At 45.0% G+C, this 24275-nt stretch overlaps 1 protein-coding gene and 1 long non-coding RNA gene across 2 annotated transcripts in view; one reads left to right on the forward strand and one right to left on the reverse strand.

Moving 5' to 3' along the window:
- Window positions 1-24275, forward strand: part of MLF1 (myeloid leukemia factor 1) — a 108315-nt gene that overhangs the window by 74329 nt on the left and 9711 nt on the right. Inside the window, exons 6-7 of the mRNA XM_030216486.1 lie at window positions 2822-2963; window positions 11875-11985. Of these exons, the coding sequence (XP_030072346.1) occupies window positions 2822-2963; window positions 11875-11950 (218 nt within the window). The 3' untranslated portion in view covers window positions 11951-11985. The remainder of the gene's footprint in view (window positions 1-2821; window positions 2964-11874; window positions 11986-24275) is intronic.
- On the reverse strand, window positions 15368-23285 carry LOC115478855. Its single transcript, XR_003943582.1, has 3 exons — window positions 22919-23285; window positions 21845-22852; window positions 15368-16031 (listed from the first exon to the last, which is right to left on the reverse strand). It is a non-coding gene; the product is annotated as an uncharacterized LOC115478855 (long non-coding RNA).

Consider the following 24275-nt stretch of genomic DNA (forward strand, 5'->3'; position numbering starts at 1 on the left):
AGAAAATAGAAACTTTCAAAAGAGAATGTCAGGCAAGAATCGACCTGCTCACCTAAACATATAAATTCCCAAGCAGCAAAAAAATAAACCTATAAATTACTTAGCTTGATTCAATGAGGCTGCTTCACAAAAAACATATCCCCGATAAGGTCTCCGCAGCCTTGCAAATCTTCAGCTGATGAAAAAAAACGCCAGCCCCCTTTGAAAAGTATTCAGAATTTAAGGCTGGAGGTAGATTTGGCGGGTTAGTTTGGGTTAGGTGCTCATTCAATTTATAGGTTCAAGAAGGAAAGAGAGTTTTTTCATCCCATTCGTTTTTTATCTCAGTTAATTTGAGTTTTTTCGTCTGGGTTTTTTCCCTTCTTGGGAGGAACCTATGATATTAACTTACTCCACTTTATACAAGGTGTGTTTAAGTTCCATTGGAATGGTCCCTTGTTTGGAGGTTTGAGGTTCCATTTGGTATAGTTATTATAGGTAGGGGAAGTTTTTTCCTCTCAGTGAATGGGACACCCTCAAAGTAACTTGGCATATAATATAAACTCCTTGTAATATTCCACAAATATGTCATAGTTTCTGACTACACTAAGGGGTCCTTTTATTAACCGGCGGTAAACACTGGACTGCATTCTAAAAGGCACTACTGCAGGATGCACTCTGTCATCCCACTGTAGGCTGGGATCAGCATGCACCAATCCAGTGCTAAACAAAATAGCGCAGGGGAGTGCTTGGGGGGTGGAGAGTAGGCATGCCCTGAACTAATTGGCAAATTGCTGCGGCACTAGGCAAATACTGTGGTAATTCAGGACCAAAATTTTTGAAAACATTTCTTCTTAAAAAATTATTATTATGAAGAGAAAGACATCAAATCTTAGAAAAACGGGTCTTTTGTCAATCCTCCTATTTGCAAAAACCAAAACCTCTTGTGTTCTTGGCATCATATAAACAAGCTTATAGCAGCTTTAAATATTGCACAACCACATATATGAAAAGGAAAGCAAACACTGAAATAGTACTAAAATGCCAAATGCCAACAGCCTGGGAAAAGGCATGGACGCTAACAAGTTGAAAAAGAGGTATTTTGGTCAAAAATCTGCATTTGAGGGAATTAACATAGATCGCTAAAATATTCTAGAAATTGATTTATATTTTTATTTCTATCTCATGTATAATAGTTTCTGACATCACTTAAAGCAAAATACCTAGATATCCATCTGACCTTGTTCAGTGGTTTAAATGAAATAGCTTCACACTGTGTCCACTTTGGCAATTTTATTACAACTTCACCTTTCTCACTGTAGACCTACAAAACTTTGTGTAGATGGTACACATTAGCATTTCTGTAGTCCTCATAATGTGAATCTTTCCAGGCTTTTATCAATTTGTGCCACACAGTATTGTTCTGTCTGATGAAGAATGGATGAAAAACAATGATGTTGCAATAATTTTGTGTCAAAAGTATCACTGATGCACCATCTGATATGTCACTATTCTGTTCATATCAAAATCATTATCACAAAACTGCTTAATTGCTGAAACTATTGCAGCACTGTCACAAGCTTCTAACTTGATTCAAATATCAGTTGCATAGTTGAAAAGAGAGCATGGAATGGGCAAGTCATGGGCGTTTATAAAATCTATGCACGTTGTTATAGTGTACACCTGCTCCGCACTTAATTTAAGCGTCAACATTTATACCAGCTTTTACTTGGCGTAATTGACCATGACTAAATTTAGTCACGTGGACTGGCGCTTGGCATATTCTATAAACAACGTGGAAATACAGGCTTGTTCTATAAAGTACACCTAAGCATACTTTATAGAATATGCCTAAGCAAATGTATTTCAGAGCTGAATTTTTAGGCGTGATGTATAGAATCTAGTCCTATATGTCTAGACATTTTTCAGAGTTTAAAGCTTGTATTTGCAGTTCTCCAGCCCTCTAGTTCCCCACCATCACCTCCTGTGAGTGAACTTGCCCTTCTCCCGCTTCCATTATAATTTGCAACAGAGACTGTAGATAGGATCCAGCCAATGGACAGATAGTGGGGGTGGAGGTTTGGAAAGCAGCCCTGTCACAGAAAGGGAGAAGGTGATCTAGAGGAAGCTTTTGTGCTGTAAAAGTGAAGTTTCTGTATGAGGTGGAGCCAAAGAGAAATGAATCTCCCTCAAAAATACCCCCCAGTACATTACCTATGACATTGCAGTATAGGTATACTGAGTCTGATTCACTGTAACATAGTTACTAAGGAATTGCACCTCTCAAAGTTCCTTACCCTCTCATTATCGCTCCTGATCACTGCCACGCAGAAAGAACAAACACACACAAATGAATGCACACGTCAACTAATAACCCCCTCCCCAACACACGCATATATGCATTTACATGCAGCGGGGTTGGCTAGAATTCTGCATGCCTTCCCCACTTCTTAGTCCTTACAGTCACACAAATAACAGGTGCAAAACACATGGGTGCTTTTTAACATGTACTTTATGCTAACTGATTTTCAAAAGGGAAACTGTCCAACCCATTGCTTCCCTTTTAAAAATTAGCTTACATAAAATGTGCTTTAAAAGCGCCCATGTACCTGGCAGCTGTGTGGACTGCTCAGAATTGTCTCTTGAATGCACAGCATACATATAATAGTTACAAGATTTAAGTATATACTGTTTTTTGAGAATGCAGTGATTGCAGAGGGTGGTCTGTTATATAGATTATACTACATTATATAGCAGTTGGTATAAATGCTGCACTGTTTGACCGTGGACTTTGCATATACATATCAAAGATTTGACTTGAAATTTTATTATTATGATGCAGCGGAAGCCCCTAACTTTGATGAAGAATGGCGTCAGAAAGTTTCAAAGTTCCACACCCGTGGATCTAAATCTCATTTAGAAGCTCCAAAACACAAAAATGTCCATCGTGCTGAAATAAAGCCTAAGGCCCATGGCTTAGGCAGGTAAGATTGTAGTGGTAAGAATATAACAGTTGCCCTACTGGTTCAGACCAAAGTTCTATCTAGCCCTGTTTCCAGCAGTGGCCAATCCACGGCACAAGCACCTGATAGAGTCCCAAAAAGTATCAAGATGTGTTTTCATAGGTTTATGTTTATATTATTGGTGTAAGGAACATTAAAATTGGATAATTTATTGTTCAATTTGTTTTAAAAATTCTTTAAATGGATTTGCTATAAACATATGGGTGTGGTGAACCAAAAACAGCTTTATTTTATTGGTTTTCTTACATTACTAATGTAACCTACTGTATGTCCTGTAGCTGGGGTGCTAGGATGAAGGAAAATGCTGGATCCTGGTGGCAGGAGAGGCCTTCCCAGGACACTGAGCCTGACCTGCGGAACCACTTTGCCTCAAAACTCCCTTCAAGATCACAATCTAAAAGTGTGCTGTATTTTCTTAAAAATAAACCTTCATTAGCAAGATCACTCCAAAATTCATGAGACCGGACTGGTTCTCAGTTTCTCTTATCTCCTTTAGACCATAGACGACATATTCTTCTTATGCTCTTCAGTGTTTTGGCAGCAAGTCAGTGTTTTTCAGACCAGTTTTCTTACATCACCTTGCTCAACTAGTCCAGACTGACAGGTTACCTCCTCCTGTCAGCAGTTGGAAGCAGAGACATGAAGGTTCCAGTGACATCAGTGTAACAAGTGGTGGAGCAAGGAACATGTCAATATTTCTCTGCCTCCAGCAGATGGTACAGGTTAGACTGGTGGAGACCCCAAGCGACCTTGTTGAGCAGGGGTGACTACGTTCCACTCCCAATTTGATCCCCTGGTGATCCCTCCCAGCAGTTTTTAAAAAATGTTGTTTTGTAGGGAGCAGGGTGTCTTATTTTTGTATTTTTCAGTCTTTTTTTGTGTCAGAAGTTGTCTGTCTGCTTAAAGTTTACAAAAAATTAAAAAATAGTACCTTGAGTAATTTAATAGAGGTTTTTCCTAGCTTGTTAAATCACAGCACAGAGACAGTTGCTGAGTAGGGCAGGTCTGTGTGAGCATAGGAGCCAACTTTTCAAAATGATCGGGGGTGCTGACAATGCGTGCTTGTGCAAGACGTCCTGGCATGCTGCTCAGAGCCGGAAACAAGTTGCAGAAATCAGCAGCAGTCCATTTATTTGGCTGGTGATGCTCAGTTTTCCTGCCAGCAAAGGTAAAGGAGTTCAGAGATGCCAAGGTTGGACCATCTCAAAGCTGGAGATTTACCACCGCTGTTCTGGAGATTGAAGGCCAATGAGTGAACTGTTTCTTGTGATCTCCAGCCATGTCTAAAACCAGTTCTGGCAGATGCACATTCAAAAACTGACATATACATAATACATCCAAAACTTATTATTATCTTCTCAATTCAATCTTCCAAAATTCCAGACAGCAGCTGTACAGATCAGCAGGAGCCAAAGCAGTTCAAAACAAGTAAAGTCAGAAAAACAGTTTATTCCTAATTATTCAACCACCCTTAGGATTCATCTCTGGGTTTAAAAAGCAAAATCAGGTGAATGTAAGGCCTGGATAAACAAAACAAAATTTAAAGCAAATGCCCTTAATATGTGTTCATTGGTAGTAATAATGAAACAGTGATAGAATATTCACATAGCAAGCAGCCTGAGCCAACAGATTTATTAAGTAAATGATTCTTACAAGTGAACGCTGAGCATCTGAAGTCCTTTTCTCCTTTAAAATAATATCACGCAACTGCTTATTTATTTATTTGGTGAAGTTCATCACAAACTGGACAATGTTGGCACATTTAGACTGACTTGACAGAACTTCTGCTTGAGAAAAGCCCTTCTCTCATTATTTAATACCTGTCTTTGAAATAGTAGTAATAAAAAAGGCAAGTGCATTTTACATTTTCCTCGACACATATAGAATATAATATTAGCAGATAAGAGATACACTTGCTAACAGTGGACTTACTTTTCTTTCATCTTTGTAGCAAATACCAGGTATCAATTTAGTATAATATACCACTGCAATCCACAAAACAAAAGAAGCAAGTTCCCACACGTTATCTTTTTCTTTTGATGTAGGCATTGGAAAAACATTGTTAAGCCTCCTAGGTTTCAGTCTAATGTTTTTTTGTAATTGTACTTATATAAATAGTGAGTTGGATTGTTAGTACCTGATTCTCATAATGTTATGACACATTGATTTAAAAATTTAGGACAAATTAGTACTCTAACCAATGAAACCAATACTTCCTTTGTGTACATCCCTATGCTGTACAAGCCTAAGCCCAAGTTTAACTTGTGAGATTAAAAAAACAACAACAATTAAGAACAACTTGGATAGAGCAGCTCACTCGCACCTCTGCTCCTTGCCTTTTCTTGTTCTGCTGCGTTCAGCGGCATACCAAGAGCGGGGCGGTGGGGGCAGTTGTCCCTGGGTGCATGCTGCAGGGAGGGTGCAGGGAGCAGCCATGCGACTGTCGACTCCACCGGTTACCTGCTCCCTCTGATGTTACTTCCTGTTCTGGGGCAGAGGGAGCAGGGAACTGGCGGAGCTGACAGCCGCGCAGCTGCACCTATCACCCCAGGAGGTAAGAGCAATTCACCGGGGAGGGGGGACGCCACTACACATGGGGGGGGACACACACTGCATCTGTTGGGGGATGCGCAGCAACGATTTGCCCCGGGTGGCAGCCAACCAAGAAACACCAATGGCCGCGTTTAATTTTTTTAAAGCGGTGCTAGTGGTATACTTCGGCAAGAGTAGACTGCTTCAGCGAATCCTAGGGGCATTCCTTCAGCCTGTCCCACCCCTGAGGGCTAAAGGAAGACCCCAGGATTAACTGAAGCAGTCTGCTTCTACTGACGTGTGCCAGCACTGCTTTTAAAATAATCGTGGTAAAAAGAAGAGGCAAGTACTTGTGCAGGGGGAGGAAAAAGAGCAAGCGCAGAGGTGAGTCAGATTTAATGTATGGGGGGAAGTGGGCAGATGCACAAACAAACCACAGGGGGAAGAGAAGGACAACAATATCATTTCTGAGAGCCGGTGCGAACCAGATCCAGCACACCATTGCTCGGGTCCCACTGCACCCATGTAGTCGGCGCCTCCTTGTGTGAGGCTCTGAGAGGGGTATCTCTATTTGTTTTCTCAATGGGGAGCTTTTTTTCAGCATTGCTTGCAGCAGCTGTTCATTGCCGGAGGCAGGCACTTTGGGGTATACAGGAGCCCACATGTGATTAGCACAGCTGACTCCTACTGCCCTGTTTGTGAAGGGGGAGATGATTTTTGTTCCTCCAGAACTGAGGATTCAGCCAGGCCCAGGACACTCCCTTATTGTATATAGCTTAAAGGCCCTTTCAGGCTGGGAGCTGCGGGGCTACTTTCCCTCTCCTCTCCCCTCCCATCCCCACCCATGGGGGAGGCAATTTGGGCCCCCCATGTTACAAGCCTTCACAAACTGCTTTAAGAGAGCTCTGATAGAATTCAAAGGTTGGATTCCTGGCCCTTTAGGGTCCTGCCCCCCCCCCCCCCCCCAAGGGCCCTGGAGTCCCTGGTCTCAGCTGGGGGGCCTGACCTACGCTTGCAAGCAGGCCAGACTTCCTAGTGGTACTTCGGATCCTGAGTGGGTTCTAATCCCACCTCTGTCCTCTCAAGAGGACACGTGGGGCAAGAAGATTGTGGATGACGGGGGTTCCCTCCTAAGAGGGACATTCCCGGCATGGTGAAGTGGTGAGGTCTTTGTATAAGGAGGAACTTGCTTCTTTAATTGATCTGGTCTCCTTGGCTTTCTGCATTCCTGTGTCTATAACTGGGGACCCTATTCTGGAGGGTTTCTGCAAACCTTCAAGACCTTCATGTTTCATCATGCCCTCTCCCAGATGGTGTTAGCTGAATGGGAGATGCCGGACAGGGTTCTCTGGACCACTAAACATATGGGCAGGCTGTATCCTCTATCGCAAGAGGATCTTGTGTTTCTGCCCCTCCACAGAGTGGATGCTTAGGTGACTGCCGTTACTAATATCCCAGTGGAGAGGGGTCTAGCCTATAAGAGCTCCATGACTGCGAGGTAGATTGGTTTCTCAAGCAAGCTGCTTTGGCTCTTGGCATCCAGGCTTCTATCAGTGGTGGCTATGTGGCCAGGGCTCTCTTGCATTGGATGCAGCAGTTGCCTGCCTTGCAGCTCAGCTGGCGTCCGAAGTGACCTTTCTGGTGGATACCCTTTACGAACTGGAGCATCTCACAGTTAGCTCCCTTATTGCCCCGTCTAATTGCTCTAGCTGTTGTAACAACTCTTTACACTCCTCTTCAAATTTCTTTTCTTTTTTTTTTAATGTTTCTTTTTTGTGTTATAGTTTGGCTGTTTTAAAATGTCCTTTCTCCGTTACCTTTTTTTTTTTTTTATTTGTCCAGTTGGCATTGTGAGAACTTGAATTCTGTTGTCCATGGTGATCAGTTCATACACAGAAGTGTCTCATGACCTTCTATTGATAATTGTATAATCTGTGATGGTTCAGACCCCTTCTTTGCCCCTCCCTTTTTCTGCTGCTTTCTGGCTTCTCTGAAAGAGAACCTTTCACTGGGAAGCTATTTTTTAAAGTTATTATGAGGGGAAAATGCAAAAAATAAAGAAAAAATAAATAAAAAGAAGCTAGAGGAGTGAGCTGCCTGCAGCAGCTGAATGCAGGCAGTCAAGTCAGGTGCCAGCTGTTGGGAGAATGGGAACCACCATCAATGTAATGGTAGAGCACTACAGGACATACGAAAGATGTTTGGTACTAAAACATGAGCACATAGCCGATCTTGTCTGCCCTGCCCACTTGGGCAGAAAGACAGAGTTGTAGGAGAGCATTCAGGGTACTAGGGGACTCTCCCCCCCACCATAGGAAGGCCTTGATACAGAAGGACTAATTGGCTCTCCTACCATGGCAGTCCATGTGCCAGCTGAAATGGCCACCACATTGGACCTGCCACGTAGTCTTGCTACAACTCTATCCACTTTTCCTGGCTGTCTTTCCCAATCCTTGGGTTTTCTGATTTCAGTCACCTGAGCAAGAAAGGTCCCATGAGTCTAGTATGTCTTTCTTTATCCTTCCTAGAGGCCACCTCACCTGATTTTGTTCTGATTGCCTCGGCCTGCACCAGCAAAAGTTTGTAGGGTACCAGAGAGCCAATGAGCACATTGATGAAGATGCTGTAATCTTCCTAAGCAGAATCTGAATGTCTTTCCAGAAAATAATGGCAGGACAAAGAACTTTTTTCTGGACTGCATTTCTACCCTAAATACTTAATATGTGTATTCCACTTGGGACTGTCTCTGCCTTGGGCTGATGAGTCTTGAAAGCTATTGTGGCTTCTTCCTACCCAGTCCAGGTGCAGCTTAGATATGTCCCACTTGTCTGAACTGATCTGGCAGGACTAAAGGAAAGAAAATTGACATTGTTTTTTTTAACCTTCCCTTCTACCCTGGAAGTGCATCTACAACACTTCTGTAGATCAAAAAAAATGTACATTAGTCTGTTTGACCATAAATGTGTTATACTACAGTGGGCCTTTTAGAACCAGACCATCACCCACCAACCATGAGAGGCCCCCCCCCCCCTCCCATCATCTATAGTAGAAAAAGTGAGTATTTCCAGGGATAACAGATGCTTCCAATAATGATTCACAGGTTTTGAGTTGTGCCAAATTACCATGTAAAGCCTTAAACATTGTCATTTCTGTTAAGAAACTGTGAGGGAGTCGAGGAGACTCTTAAGAACTACTACTGGTTAAATACTTTTCTTTTTGGTTATACAAAATTCTATACAGAGCAGTCCAAGAGGCAGATGCAGATGCAGCAACCAAACGTAAAAAAATCTAAATCGTTAAAGTCCCTAACGATTTTAAAATAACGAAAAATGCACCAAAAAAAAAAGTCACACATGCTGGAATCGGTATTGAAACGTACAATGTATCAAAGAATCACAATACACATCGTTAATCGGCCCCCAAATCATGCGCAGAGCAGCCAAGCGTTATGTTAGCTGCTCTGCGCATGCCACAAACAGTCAAATCACAAGCACATGGCAAATTGAATTGACACATAAAAAAATAAAACTAAAAAAAGGATCGGGAGGGGGCAAGGGCGCTCATCAGGAGCGTCCTGTACGGACGGCCTTGCCCCCCCCCCCCCCCCGCCGCTGCTCCCCACTTTCCGCCGCTCCCCCCACCCCGAAAAAGCAAAATTGTAGCAGCCCCTGCCCCCCTCCCTTCCTCACTACTCTCAGCTCCGCCTCCCGACATCCTCCATCTGTGCCCCGCCCCCTTTGGGGGTCGTCGCCGCCATTCCCCTTCTCCATCGGGCCCCCCTCCCTCTTACCGGGCCCGTGCAGCGCCTCTCTCCTCTGTCCGAAGGCGCTGCACGGGCAAGAAGAACGCTGAATCAGCTGATGCCTGCCTTCGCGATAGAGCGTCTTTCTCCTCCTGGGCCCGCCCCTGTCTGACGTCAGTAACTGACGTCAGACAGGGGCGGGCGCAGCAGGAGAAAGACGCGCCATCGCGAAGGCAGGCATCAGCTGATTCAGCGTTCTTCTTGCCCGTGCAGCGCCTTCGGACAGAGGAGAGAGGCGCTGCACGGGCCCGGTAAGAGGGAGGGGGGCCCGATGGAGAAGGGGAATGGCGGCGACGACCCCCAAAGGGGGCGGGGCACAGACGGAGGATGTCGGGAGGCGGAGCTGAGAGTAGTGAGGAAGGGAGGGGGGCAGGGGCTGCTACAATTTTGCTTTTTCGGGGTGGGGGGAGCGGCGGAAAGTGGGGAGCAGCGGCGGGGGGGGGGGCAAGGCCGTCCGTACAGGACGCTCCTGATGAGCGCCCTTGCCCCCTCCCGATCCTTTTTTTAGTTTTATTTTTTTATGTGTTTTCTGAGGTCCTTTGGACCAATCACAGCGCTTTTAGCTCTGCTAATGCGCTGGGATTGGCTCAAAGTTTGTTTATTTTTTCACTTAACACTTTTTCCTGGCACAGAGCTGTCCTAACGAGAGGTCCAGACCTCTCGTTAGTTTTCCTGCCTTTTTCCTGCGTAAAGGCAATCGGAAAAGGTTAGTGCATGTCGTTTCAATGGGGTTTTCACACTAATTGCTCATCTCCATTCCGTTTTCGTTAGCTGCTACTGTCGTCGGAAAATAGGCTTAAGTGCATGGAAAGGATCGGAAATTCTTCCCCGAGGGCTCATTTAACGATGAAAAACGTTTAGTGCATCTGCCTCCAAGTTTGCAAAATATATAAGGATCAGGGTGGCCCTATAAATCAGCTGAACTTGTGATAATGGAGTGTTCAGGCACTACAGGCTTCTAGAGATAACTAGGAGTTTGATCAGAACCAAGCCATTTGCATAAGCATGCAACTTGTCAACCTAATAATTAAGTTCAAGATTAGGTAATGCCATTCATCCTTGAACTTGGGCTAGCCAAAATGTGCTGAGTTTAATTATGACAGGTACTGTAATTACCCAGTCAGTACATTCTTTTCTTGTACATCTGATTTAAACAACTTTTTTATTTATGGTAAAGGTGAGGAAATTCATCTACAGCTTATGGATACTATTACTATTTTAGAAAAGAAATAGTTTATAGTATTCTGTAAAATCCAGAAATATAGTGCAAGAGGCATTTGGACTACAGTATTGAGTGTAGATCTCATCTATTCTAAGACTAAGGCTACATTTTCATACATCTGTTCGTTGAAAAGTTTCAACTACTAGCAGTGCTGTAAAACTATTCCGTTAAAACCTATCTCAGAAAAAGAACATGTACTGAAACACTGGCAAAAACTAAAAGAGTGGCTGAAATAATAAAGAGAAAACGTAAAAAATAATATAAACTATCTATGTATTTATACCATTTTATTAACATGAAGTATTTCTGCTGTGTGCCCCTTGCTCCAGGTTAATTTCAATGTAGTTTAAGCAGCATAGGCAACATGCCCATTTGTACCCTCTGACTACAATCTCAAAGTAAAGAGAGCCATGAAATAAAAACAAACACTACATACCTTTTGGAATGTAAAAAGTGAGGAGGTTCCATACACAGGTCTTAGCTTCATTGTCTCAAATGAAAATATTTCTACTCTTCTGAAAGAGGCAGGATTCTCAGCACAGTTGCTCAGTATTTTTGCATAGGTAAAACCACAATCTGTTGCTATTTACCATGTGCACTTTGTTGGTATCATCTAAGGTGATGCAGGCAAAAAAAAAAACTTCAACTGAGAACCCTGTTTCACTGAACACTATCAAGTGAAGGAAGTGATTCTGATCAGGAACTGAGCTGTAATCTAGAAGTCATCCAGTAGTGACATGTATGAGTGTGGTGCCTTTCACTTTCATAAACTGGCTTTTAGCAATATGGAGACACTTTCTATCCTTAGCTTCTAAGGGCCCCCATTACAAAGTGGCGGTAAGCCCAACACGGGCTTACCACTTGCTAAACAGGAAGTACTGCCTGGCTACTGCAGCAGCCCAGCGGTACTTCCCACTCCTAGCGTGCCATCATGTCCGGCACTACCAAAATATATTTATTTTTGTAGTGCCGGGGTATACCCGATGATAATCACTGCTCTCAATGGGTAACGGTAAGGGCTCCCCCCCCCCCCCCCCAATGGCCACCGGCAAGTGCTTTACTTGTAGCACAGTCATTTCCTGCAGAAACGAAAGTCTACCCTTTTACCAGCTGTGGTAAAAGGAGGCCTCGGCACGTGTCAAAAACATGCACCGACACCAGCACAGGCCTCCCATTTTCCACAGCTTGGTAAAAGGGGCCCTTAGAGTGCTAATTGTGGCACCTATTTTGTGGATCTGCTTTTTATGGCAGATATCTATTATTTTGGAAATATTCTAAAACTAAGTGTTTAATACTAATATTTTGTTCACATTTAGGCAGAAACCACACCATAAGTCAACTGCAGAAGGTTCCAGGAGACCCAAGGTTTCTTGCTGCTCACCTCAATATTAAAGGCTCATCTGTGAAAGCCAATAAAAGCTAATGTGGTGAGCAATGGAATTATTTGTTTGTTTGGTTGTTTGTACTTAAGAGCCATGGAGTCCTGGATAGAAGACTGACCATTTTCTCGTGCCTTGAGTTATTTGTTTGGTGTTGCTAGTCATTTTGGCATTAAATGTTCTTGTAGACTCCAGTTCCTTGGTACTTAATTTGAAAAGCAGTGCCTCATTTTGAGATGTAAAATAATTAATATGCACGTTAACTGAATTGTCCAAAATTGTTCAACTCCATATCTATATAGCTACAATACAAATTATGCTTTGAAAGATTTTTTATTTTTTTACATAAATATGCACTCCCTTTAAATCTATGGAAAATATGGTTAAACGTGGTTACGCTTTAATACATATGGGAGGAATTTTGAAAAGTGCCCACATTGGTTCAAAGTCCACAGGTTTTTTTTTTTGCCTAAGGACTTTAGTTTTCAAGGGAAAATATGAATTGAAGGTGAGCAGTTTTCAAGGAGAAGGTTTTATCCAAGTATACCACTTTCATACATTGTCCTTAATGGTATATTAGTCTTGTGACTTTTTACTGGGAGCATTGATTCAGACCACCATAATTTAAGACATCATATGGAAAGTCTCTATTTTTAAATCATTTGTATTTGATCTGGCAGTTTCTTCCTACTGTTTTATACTTTCAACTCAGTCAGAACCAGAACTGGGATCTGGCACTATGGACTTCATTTACAAATACCTGGTGAATTTTATTCCATTATTTTATACTCCTGCTCTTTCAACACATCTGGTCTGGTCACAGCATCCCTAGTCCTGGCTGATTCAGGGAGAGGAAGGCCCAACACAAGGATCAAACCAAACGTCTTCTGCTTGGCAATTCCTTTTTTTTTTTATTTGTTTATTGAGGAATGCCACACATACAATAACCATAGCACAAAATATATATAAAAAAACTTCCAATACAAATCCAACAGAGGTAGTGTGAGACTCATCAAATCAAGCTATCACAATATCCAAGTCAGACTACCAATGAGATAATAGAAACACCAATTATGTCCCAATCCCATTTTGTATATAGTATTCCCTCCCACCCCATAGTCCCCCTCATTCCGTGTTTACATTTAAGTTTAGCATTGTAGTACCCAAGTGATTCAGTAAAGCCTTCCAAAGGGCACCATATAAGGTCAACTTACCCCCCCTTGCCCTCCGATATTCACAGAAGTTCCCAGGAGGCCATCTGAGACATGCAGGTTCTTCATCTACTAATGAGCAGAGTCTCTTTCCCAACCTAATATTGCAGAATAATTTTACATGCTAACATTAATGCCAGAAGCACAAACTGGCGCTGATGATCTAGTAGACCCTGATCACGTAAAGCAGCATCAGATCCCAGTAACATCACCCCATAGGACCACTCGAAGGCTGTTCCCAAGACGTCTTCAATAATGAAAACAATCCCACTCCAAAAGTTTGCAACTTAGAGCATTCCAAAAAGTGATATACTGTAGTGCCTTTACCCACCTCACACTTGTCACAGGAATCAAAATCCTTAAATCCCATGGTCTTCCCCCTGCTTTTTGAAATATATGCATCATGCAAAATTTTAAATTGTATCTCATGTAACCCCAAACTAGGGGTAATTCTGCATGCCAAAACAAAGCAGGAAGACAATTCTTGTGGAGAAATTGAATCACCCAAGCAGGCACTCCATCATTCAGCCATCTGCACAATTCAAGGAGACAGACTCTGCTCCTTTCCCAACTTGTACCACACAGATAGTTTATTTGAGAGAGCTGGCGTCTGCAGAAAAAGGGTATCTAGCTGAGTAAAAACAGGATATTTGTGATCTGGTCCCCTTAATAAACTGAGATAGTGACACAGCTGGAGGTAAGAATAAAAGTAGCATTCAGGAATTTGCCACTTCAACTGGCACTGTTGAAAAGAAGGGATACTTCCCCCAACTCAAGAAGCTGACCCACATTTCGGCACCCCTCCAATCACCACACAGAATATCCCTGACCCGCTGGAAACTTCAGATTTTTTACAAATTCCAAGAAGGGGGAGGCCCTTGTGGCCCCACCCGTGTCCGCCACCATTACCAGGCCTGCCGGAGCAGACGGAGCATAGGAGATAAGTTTCTCCCTGCCCCCCCCCCCCCCCGACTGAATTACATTTAAAGGTGTATAAGGGGGAAGCTTCATTAGACCACACATGTTTGGGGGCATATCGAAGCACCTCTGTGTGAAGCTCTTATCACCAACGAAGCAAAGCTGCCACATTGTACAGCCAAAGGAACAGGTAAGTTCACTCCTCCCTGCTCCCGAGTTCTCAGCAATTTTTGATAGCCTTTGCATGTCCTACGAGCAGACGAAATGAAAGATGTCACAGTTCCTCTTTAAAATCCCTATTCCCTACGGGAGATCCAAAGGGGGCATCATTTGGAGGGCATAAAGAATCTTCGGGAGAAGAACCATTTTTACCAATACAACTCATCCTAAAAACAAAATAGGCAACTCCTTCCATCTAGCACAAAGAGCACAACTAGCCACTAATCTGTCCCTTATATTCTTTGGATGCATGACTGTGAAATCAAGTTGCAAATATACCCCCAAATATTTTAAAGGACTCGTTGACTAAGTCAGTGGGAAATCCATCATCCATTTGAAACGACAAGCAGAGGACAAAGCTAGGGCCTCGGATTTATCAAAATTTATTTTTAGCCCTGAAAAAGAGCCAAAGTGTTGTATAAGCACTATCTACTCCAGAATTGCTCCGGAAGCATCCTCCAAATAAATAATGGGATTTTTTTTTTTTTTAGACTGGTTTAAATTACAAAGGCTTAAACAGCAACAGCAACATTATTTAGCACCTACTACCACTGAAATCTTTGATTACATCTTTGCAACGATGTAGTGGTCAATACCCGAATCACAGTGAGCAGTGGAGGAGTAGCCTAGTAGTTAGAGCACTGGATTTACAACAAAGGAAGCCTGGTTGAAAAGCTGCTGCTTCTTGTCATCTCCAGCAAGTCACTTAACCCTCCATTGCTTCAGGTACAAACTAAGGGACCTGTTGACTAAGCCACACTAGTATCGTGTAAACAGGGCCCTAAGGGGCCCTCTTACCAAGATACGGTAAGCACTAACACATGCTTACCGCAGCTTAAATGGTGTACCATGAGGTACACTGAAGCATCCCACTAACTGACTAGCACAGGATTAGCATGTGAACCCTTACTGCCTATAAAATAGGTGGCAGTAAGAGCTCACACGCTAATTTTTGAAAATGGCCATATGCTAATGGCAACATCAGTGCATATCCATTAAATCAGAAAATGGAAAATCGGCCATTTCTTGCCATAGCTTAGTAAATGACCTCTTAGACTGTAAGCCTTCCAGGGACAGGAAAATACAGCATATAACTTACCTTGAGCTACTGCCAAAAAAGTGTGAGCTAAATTCAAATAAAAAAAATAGGATTTATGCTGTAGCTAGGGTGAAACACCCCAAGTAGTTGTGAATTAAGACTTTAGGTGCCAGGTTCTAGCCACAATTCCATAAAGCAGTAGGAAGAAACTTTAAGCTATGTCACACAGTGACAAATTCTGAATTTTTAGATGTATGTCTTTATGTAAGAATATTCAGTGCAGTTCAAACATTTCTGCAAAGATGGTCATGCTTTCATAGTACTATGCACTGATTAAATATTTTAAAGATGATTTAATCTCACTTAAACAAGTAGCATAAGTAAGTGGGAAGGAAAGTTGAACAATGAGTAGACAACTGCAATCAATATGGTACACAAACACATTTATCAATTAGATAGATACGTGATACAGCCATGTTTCAGCGAGCACCTGCATCAGGGATAAACATCCATATGTTTCCCAAAATATGTTCAAACTACCTCACTCACAATGTTGAAAATATACCAAAAAATTATTACCTCCTAAGATGCTTAGGGATAACTCAAATTAGTAATACAAGGCAGTGCCTTAGAGCAGCCAAGAAGCTCTAATCGATAAAGGGGGTTGTGTACCATACTGCTTGCAGTTCAGCCTGTTCATTGCCTAACTTCCATATCATCAAGCTGATCAATCCATAGACTGGTGGTTGTGTCCATCTACCAGCAGGTGGAGATAGAGAGCAAACTTTTGCCTCCCTATATGTGGTCATGTGCTGCCGGAAACTCCTCAGTATGTTCTCTATCTCAGCAGGTGGTGGTCACACACAGCAGCAGCTCTGGCTAGGCCTCCAAGCCTAATCCTTAGGTTTTGTTGAGGCCTGGGGTTGAGGGCTCTTTTGAGCAAGTGCAAACCTGGTGGTGCCAGGTCCCTCCTTTTCTCCCCCCTCCCGCTGGCTCCGTTTAAAAAAAAAAAAAAAAAAAAAAAAATTTTAAACGTCTTTAAAGGCGTTTAATTCGACGTTTCTTTAAACGTTCATTGCAGCTACTCACTGGGACACCAGTTCGTTACAGCTCGGAGCGGCAAGCAGGTAATTTTACCTTTTTATAGCGGGCAGGGGGTTCCCCGATTCTTCTCCTCGTGGCAATGGCGTCGGAGGGCGAGGGCGCAAAGGGTCGCTCCCCGGATCGCTGGAGCGCTTCTAGAGGGGATGCGGGGGTTTTACAACCTGATTCGCCCTTGATGGGTGATAGTTTAGTGACCGATGAATGTCCCGGTCGTTCCTCCGGCGTGGCGGTTTTTTCCCGCCATAACCGCCCATCCCCCGCTCCTCGCCTCCGCCATCTTGGCCGGCCACGCGGCTCGGACGGCTTCTTCGTGGGCCGCCCTTGAGGTTGGAGACATTAATGCCATGAACGCCCTTAATTTGGGCGACGGCACAAAAGCGGCTAAAGTTAAGCGCCGTTCTTCCCGCGCGGCTCCTTCACGGAGTTTCGCGCCGGACGCCATTTTGGATGCGCAGCATGTCTCTCCCCCGCTAGTGCGAGCGCCGGTTGAGAGTGCGTCTAGGGCTGTTGCCCAGACTGCGGAAGTGCACAGTCTGGGGGGTTTTTCCCCCGAGTTTGTTTTGCTGCTGCATCAGGCTTTCCTCATGCAAAACGCTGCCCCTGCTCCCTCTTCTGATAAAGAGGTTGAGGTTCCCAGGCCTTGGAGGACTTTTGTCTCCTCCGATGTAGATGAGGGCAGCGTGTCTGAGGTCTCCCAACGATCCTTTGCGGATTCCTTGGAGGAGATAGATCCCCGCTCGGATGGAGCGGATGACCCCTCTGCAGCGCGGCTTTTTAGCCCAGAGGATTTGCCCAACCTGTTGTTACAGGCCATGGACACTTTGAAGATTTACTCTCCGGAGGACGTCTCTCCCTCAGCCCCTGTTGGCTCTGCCATTATGCTGGGGACGAAGCGCCCGCCTAGAACCTTCCACGTGCATGATGCCATGCACACCTTAATTGCGGCTCAATGGGATGTCCCGGAAACGAGCCTTAAAGTGGCTAGGGCTATGTCCCGCCTCTATCCTTTGGCTGTGAGTGAACGTGAGGCCTATCTGTGGCCTACCGTGGATTCTTTAATCACTGCGGTGACTAAGAAAACGGCGTTGCCGGTGGAAGGTGGCACGGCCCTAAAGGACGCCCAAGACAGAAGATTGGAGGCGGCCTTAAGGTCGTCCTTTGAGGCAGCTGTTTTAGTTTGCAGGCCTCAGTTTGCGGCTCCTATGTGGCCAGGGCGTGCCGGACTATGGTGCAGTGGGCTTCCCCCTCGGATCATTCCTTGAGGGCTGATTGGCCGGCCCTGGAATCGGGCTTAGCCTATTTGGCAGACTTGCTGTATGATGTCTGGAGAGCCTCAGCTAAAGGCATGGCTCAGACAGTCTCTGCGCGGCGGTGGCTTTGGCGGAAACATTGGTCTGCTGACCACGCCTCTAAATCCCGCCTGGCTAGATTGCCTTTTAAAGGCAAGCTGCTCTTTGGGGTCGAGCTGGACAAAATCGTGACCGATCTCGGCACGTCTAAGGGCAAGAAATTACCAGAGGTCAGGGCTCGGGTTAGTACTCGTCCCGATACCTCCATACCGCCCGGGCAAGTCGGGTTCCTCTGCCCCCTCTTCCTTCAAGAGGAATTTCTCCCCCAAGCAGCATTCCTTTCGCAGAGACCGCCGTCCCGGAGGTGCTCCCTCCGGTCCTCCCCCAGGGTCTCGTACCCAATGTCGGGGCCTTGGTCCACGCCCGAGTGCAGATTGGAGGACGGCTGTCCTCGTTTCTGGGCGAGTGGACCACTATAACTTCAGACGCGTGGGTGCTGGAAGTCATCAGAGACGGCTACAAGCTAGAGTTCTGCCAACCCTTAAGAGACGGGTTTGTACTCTCTCCCTGCAAGTCTCCGGTCAAGCTGTGGTAGTGCAGCAGACCTTGGACAACCTGATCCGCCTGGGTGCGATCGTTCCGGTGCCAAAAAATCAGATTGGCAAGGGACGTTACTCCATTTTCTTTGTGGTTCCAAAGAAAGGAGGTTCTGTCCGGCCTCCTCGACCTCAAAGGGGTCAATCGGGCCTGGAAAGTGAGGCACTTTCGCATGGAGACTCTCCGCTCTGTTATAGCGGCAGTGAAGGCAGGAGAGTTCTTGGCTTCCTTGGACATCAAGGAAGAGTACCTGCATATTCCCATCTGGCCTCCTCTCCAACGCTTTCTGCGTTTTACAGTCCTGAGACGACACTTCCGGTTCAGAGCCCTCCCTTTCGGGTTGGCTACTGCTCCGCGGACCTTTTCCAAAGTAATGGGGGTCATAGCGGCCTTCCTGCTAAAGGAAGGAGTACAAGTCCATCCTTATCTGGACGACTGGTTGATCCGAGCCCCCTCTTATGCGGAGTGCGGCAAAGCTATGGACCGGGTAGTTGCTCTTTTGAGCTCCCTGGGATGGATCATCAACTGGAAGAAGAGCCAGCTGCGCCCGACTCAGTCCCTGGTGTATCTGGGAGTTCGATTCGACACCCAAGTGGGCAGAGTGTTCCTGCCAGACAATCGGATTGTCAAGCTTCAGGCTCAGGTGGACTAGTTCCTAGTAGCCTCTCCTATTCGGGCTTGGGACTACGTGCAGCTGTTGGGCTCTATGACGGCCACGATGGAAGTAGTGCCCTGGGCCAGGGCTCATATGAGACCACTACAGCTAAATGCTGCGCTGGACTCCGATGTCGGAGGATTATGCTGTGCGCCTTCCCGTGGACCCAGCAGTGCGCAAGGCGCTGAGCTGGTGGACGCAGACAGACAAGTTGTCTGCTGGATTGCCTCTGGTGACCCCGGAGTGGATTGTCGTCACGACAGACGCCTCTTTGATGGGCTGGGGAGCCCACTGCTTGGGAAGGACAGCGCAGGGGCTCTAGTCTCCTGCAGAGGCAAGTGGTCTATCAACCTCCTGGAACTCAGAGCCATTCGGTTGGTGTTATTGGAGTTCATCCCGGTACTGGTGTTGAAGCCTGTACGGGTCCGGTCGGACAATGCCACGGCTGTGGCCTATATCAACCGCCAGGGAGGTACCAAGAGCGCCCCTCTAGCCAAGGAGGCTATGAGTCTTTGCCAGTGGGCGGAAGCGAACCTGGAGCAGCTTTCAGCGGCCCACATTGCCGGAGTCATGAATGTCAAGGCGGTCTTTCTCAGTCGCCATCCCTTGGAGCCCGGAGACTGGCAACTATCTGCTCAGGCGTTCTTGGACATCACGAAGCGCTGGGGCCAGCCGAGCCTAGTTCTGATGGCGTCATCGGCCAATTGCCAAGTGCCGCGCTTTTTCAGCAGAGGACGGGACCCTCGATCCCTGGGAGTAGATGCTCTTCTCCAGCAGTGGCCGACACAAGAGCTCCTCTATGTGTTCCCGCCCTGGCCCATGTTGGGCAGGGTGCTAGACAGGGTGGCAAAGCATCCCGGCAGGGTAATCCGGGTGGGTCCGGATTGGCCCAGACGTCCCTGGTATGCGGACTTGATCAGGCTTTCAGTCGACGATCCTCTGCGGCTGTCAGTGGAGCAGGGCCTGTTACATCAGGGTCCCGTGGTGATGGAGGATCCCTCCCCCTTTGGTCTTACGGCCTGGCTATTGAGCGGCAGCGTCTGAGGAAGAAGGGCTTCTCAGACAAGGTCATCGCCACTATGCTAAGAGCGAGGAAGCGCTCTACTTCTACTGCTTACGCCAGGGTTTGGCGTATGTTTGCAGCGTGGTGTGAAGCAGGCTCACTTTCTCCCTTCACTGCTCCAATTTCTTCAGTGTTGGCGTTCCTGCAAGAAGGTCTGGAGAAAGGCCTGTCGCTCAGTTCCCTTAAAGTCCAGGTAGCGGCTCTGGCTTGCTTCAGGGGTCGCCTGAAGGGTGCTTCCCTGGCTTCGCAGCCAGATGTGGTGCGCTTTCTCAAGGGAGTTAATCACCTGCGCCCTCCTCTGCACTCAGTGGTGCCTGCGTGGAATCTCAACCTGGTGCTAAGAGCATTGCAGAAGCCGCCTTTTGAACCCTTGTCGAGGGCATCTCTGAAAGACCTGACGTTGAAAGCAGTCTTTTTGGTGGCTATTACTTCAGCCAGAAGAGTTTCCGAGCTCCAGGCGCTCTCATGTCGAGAGCCTTTTCTGCAGTTCACTGAGGCAGGAGTGACTATTCGCACAGTGCCTTCCTTCCTGCCCAAGATTGGTTCTCGCTTCCATGTGAATCAGCAGCTCTGTCTCCCTTCCTTTCGTAGGGAGGACTACCCAGAGGAGTACTCCGCTCTTGAATATCTGGATGTGAGACGAGTCATCATCAGATACTTGGAAGTGACCAATGATTTCCGGAAATCGGATCATCTGTTTGTCCTGTTTGCAGGTCCTCGTAAGGGTCTGCAGGCTGCTAAGCCTACAGTGGCAAGATGGGTCAAGGAAGCCATTGCAGCGGCTTATGTGGCCGCGGGGAAGGTGCCGCCTATCCAGCTGAAGGCTCACTCCACTAGAGCTCAGGCGGCCTCGATGGCAGATGCCGGATCCGTCTCCTTGGAAGAGATATGCAAGGCGGCAACTTGGGCTTCGGCTCATACATTCTCCAAGCATTACCGTTTGACTGTGGCTGCACGGGCGGAGGCCCGGTTTGGAGCTTCAGTGTTGCGGTCAGGGATTTCAATGTCCCGCCCTGGGTGAGTACTGCTTCGGTACATCCCACCAGTCTATGGATTGATCAGCTTGATGATATGGAAGGTAAAATTATGTATAATCATACCTGATAATTTTCTTTCCATTAATCATAGCTGATCAATCCATAGCCCCTCCCAGATATCTGTACTGTTTTTATTCTGGTTGCATTTCAGGTTCAAGTTTAGTCTTCAGTTACTTCAGAAAGACTTCGTGTTCAAGTTTTTTCACTTGGATTCTTCAAGAGTTGAGACGAGTTTGTGTTACAGTGAGCTGCTGCATTCCTCTCCCCCCCGTTTTACGGGGCTGGATTGAGACATAAATTCTGCCGGCACTCCCTCCCGCTTCGTGCGGCTGTAGGGCAGTTTTGTACCCTTCCCGCTTCGGCGGTGTTAGGGTCAGTCAGCTCCTCCCGCGGTTGCGGTTGCAGGATAAGCCAGATCCCCCCGCATCGGCGGGTGTGGTGTCCCTCCCCCGCTCCGCGGGGATGAGCTGGACGGATTCCCCTCCCCCACTTGTGTGGGGATGAGCTGGGTTAATTCCCCTCCCCCGTTTCGGCGGTGGTGAGCTGGGCAGAGTGTCCCTTCGTGGGTGTAATTCTCTAAGTGCTGAGTCCTGTGGATGGAGCTTTGATATCGACATACTGAGGAGTTTCCGGCAGCACATGACCACATATAGGGAGGCAAAAGTTTGCTCTCTATCTCCACCTGCTGGTAGATGGACACAACCACCAGTCTATGGATTGATCAGCTTTGATTAATGGAAAGAAAATTATCAGGTATGATTATACATAATTTTACCTTTTCTGTCTACTGTTTGCTAGTGTTGGACTAGGCCTTTATGTACTTCCTTGCATAAGTGAATGGGGGCCATGCCCCTGAAGTTCACAGTTTTTGTAGAATGCTTTATAGTTACAGCAAAGTATATTCAAAATGTGTTGCATGTAAATTTTATCATAATGAAAAGTGTGAGAGAGGGTCAGTTGAAAATAAGAATAAAATTTCTGTATCAGGAATTTTAGTCATATGAGGTTTCTCAAGCAACAAGAGTTGTACATGTTGAAAGTTAAGTTTCAAGAGTGAAGTGTCATTTCCATTCAAAAACTGAAACATAAAATAATTTTTTATTAATTTGTCTTTGAAAATATGGAAAATGTTTTCAAGAAAATCAACCAGTACAGTCTTCTAAACAAATATCCAGTGTACCTGAATGTAACTCACCTTGAGCTACTACTGAAAAGGTGAAAGCAAATCTAAATAAATAAATAAATAAAATACATAAACAAGCAGTAGATACATTTTATTGGTAAAAGCAAAGAAGCAGATCTGAAGAAAGTCATATATTTAAAAGGATTCTATTCACTACAATAGATAAAAGAGCATGCTGGATATAAGGGCAAAAATGTTTTCCCAACAGGAGGGTTCTTCATGCTTGGCAAAGGTAGTTAAATCATTTGTTCCCAGTGGGGTGAGTTAGTCAGACAGCATCCCAATTATACAGGTTCTCAGTCACAGGTAAAAGGCTAAGGTGGGACCATCCTCATCTCATGACTACATTTTATCCAAACCTGGCCAAAGAGAGGCTGAGAAGCAATGGGATTTTAGTCATGGGAGGGAAATGGCTATATTAAACAAAATATGGTGGCAAAAAAGGACCTTCTTTTGTGCAGTTTCATGCATGACACAATACCATAGTCCCCAGTTGAATTTTCATTTTCCCCTTCTTTCTTCACAATTGAGCATCTTATGTGCTTGAACCATGTTATCTTGAATTCTTAGTGTTAGCCTGCCAGTGAATATGGTAGAGAGCTGCTTCGGAACTGGTTGAAGCCACTATCTAATCCCACCATCCCCAAGAAAGCGGAGTCCCAATACAGGATCCACTCAGACCCACCTTCCCAGTGTTTTGCCTGAGAGCAGCACAGAATGTATAATACTTAATCTTAAACTAAAGGAGAGAAATGATCAAATTTCAAATAGAATAATGACATATCAAGAGTGGGTGAAGCATTTGCTGAAGAGGTCTTTCATCTAAATGGAAAATGCACCATAGTCCATTTTGGATGACAGCATAAATCCAAATTATTTACATAGTCAATACCCAGTTTATTCACAGATAAAACTGTTGTAGTATATATAACTTGACCAAGCATATATTGTATTAATAAATGTGGAAAGATTTATTTTAATATGTTAATGTTTCACCAGTGCCAGTGTGTTTACTATCATTGTACTTTGTTATAGTCCTTTGAAATTATTTGATAATAAAAAGATCTGTATGAAAGTTGAAATGTGTTCATGGGGGCTACTGTTTTGGGTTTTTTATTTGTAATTTCTTATATGGCTCCTGCAAGCCCAAAAGCTATCAAAGCAGTACACATTTAGGTACTATAGGTAATTATAAGGGACGAGTATATAGGACAGCGATTTAGATGCTTATAAAAGTAAACCAATCAAAAGAACAACAAAACACCTAGAGAACCTGAGAATCTATTTCATATAGCAAAAACAGGCCTGTGTGTCTTTGCTATATAAAATTGCATTAGCATCTACACACACAAAGGTTGGTGCTCAGAAAACAAAACAGTGGGGGTAGTTATGAAACAATGCCTATGAGTCAATATAGGTTTCTGTGTACCATATGTAAAATACCATAAGTTCCCAAAACTAGCCCCAATAGCTCACAAATGGTCTTGCACAAATTTACACCTGCTCCTGGGCAAACGCAAATATGAGCACCCTGTGCATGTATTGCATGTTTTATAAAATACACCTGTACATCATACCTCTTCGCCTGCTCTGTCCAAACCTTGCCACTGAGCACAGCTACACTGGATTCAGCAAAATATAAGTATGCAGGATTAGAATTATTGACCTTTCCCTTTTAACTCTTTCTCCTTTCTTTTTCTGTCCTCTCAAATTTCACCCTCTTTCTCATTCTCCAGTTCTCCACCTCCTCCTTTTTACTTTTCACCTATCAGCTTTCTACCTCCTTCTCTTAGTCCCTAGTTCTCCCTTTTCCCTTCATGGCTGGATCACTGCTCACAATGTACAAGCTGTGGTGGCTTTAGTAGCCTGTTTCTGCTCTGCCTCCATTGAAGACATTTGTAAGGTGGCTACATGGTTTTCTATCCACACCTTCACTGCTTGCTAGAGCAGATAGCCAGTTTGGACAAGCAATCCTGCAGAATCTTTTTACTACTTAAAAGTCAGCTCCACCATCTGGTCCCAT

This window comes from Microcaecilia unicolor, chromosome 10, assembly GCF_901765095.1.
Source record: "Microcaecilia unicolor chromosome 10, aMicUni1.1, whole genome shotgun sequence".
Taxonomy (NCBI): domain Eukaryota; kingdom Metazoa; phylum Chordata; class Amphibia; order Gymnophiona; family Siphonopidae; genus Microcaecilia; species Microcaecilia unicolor.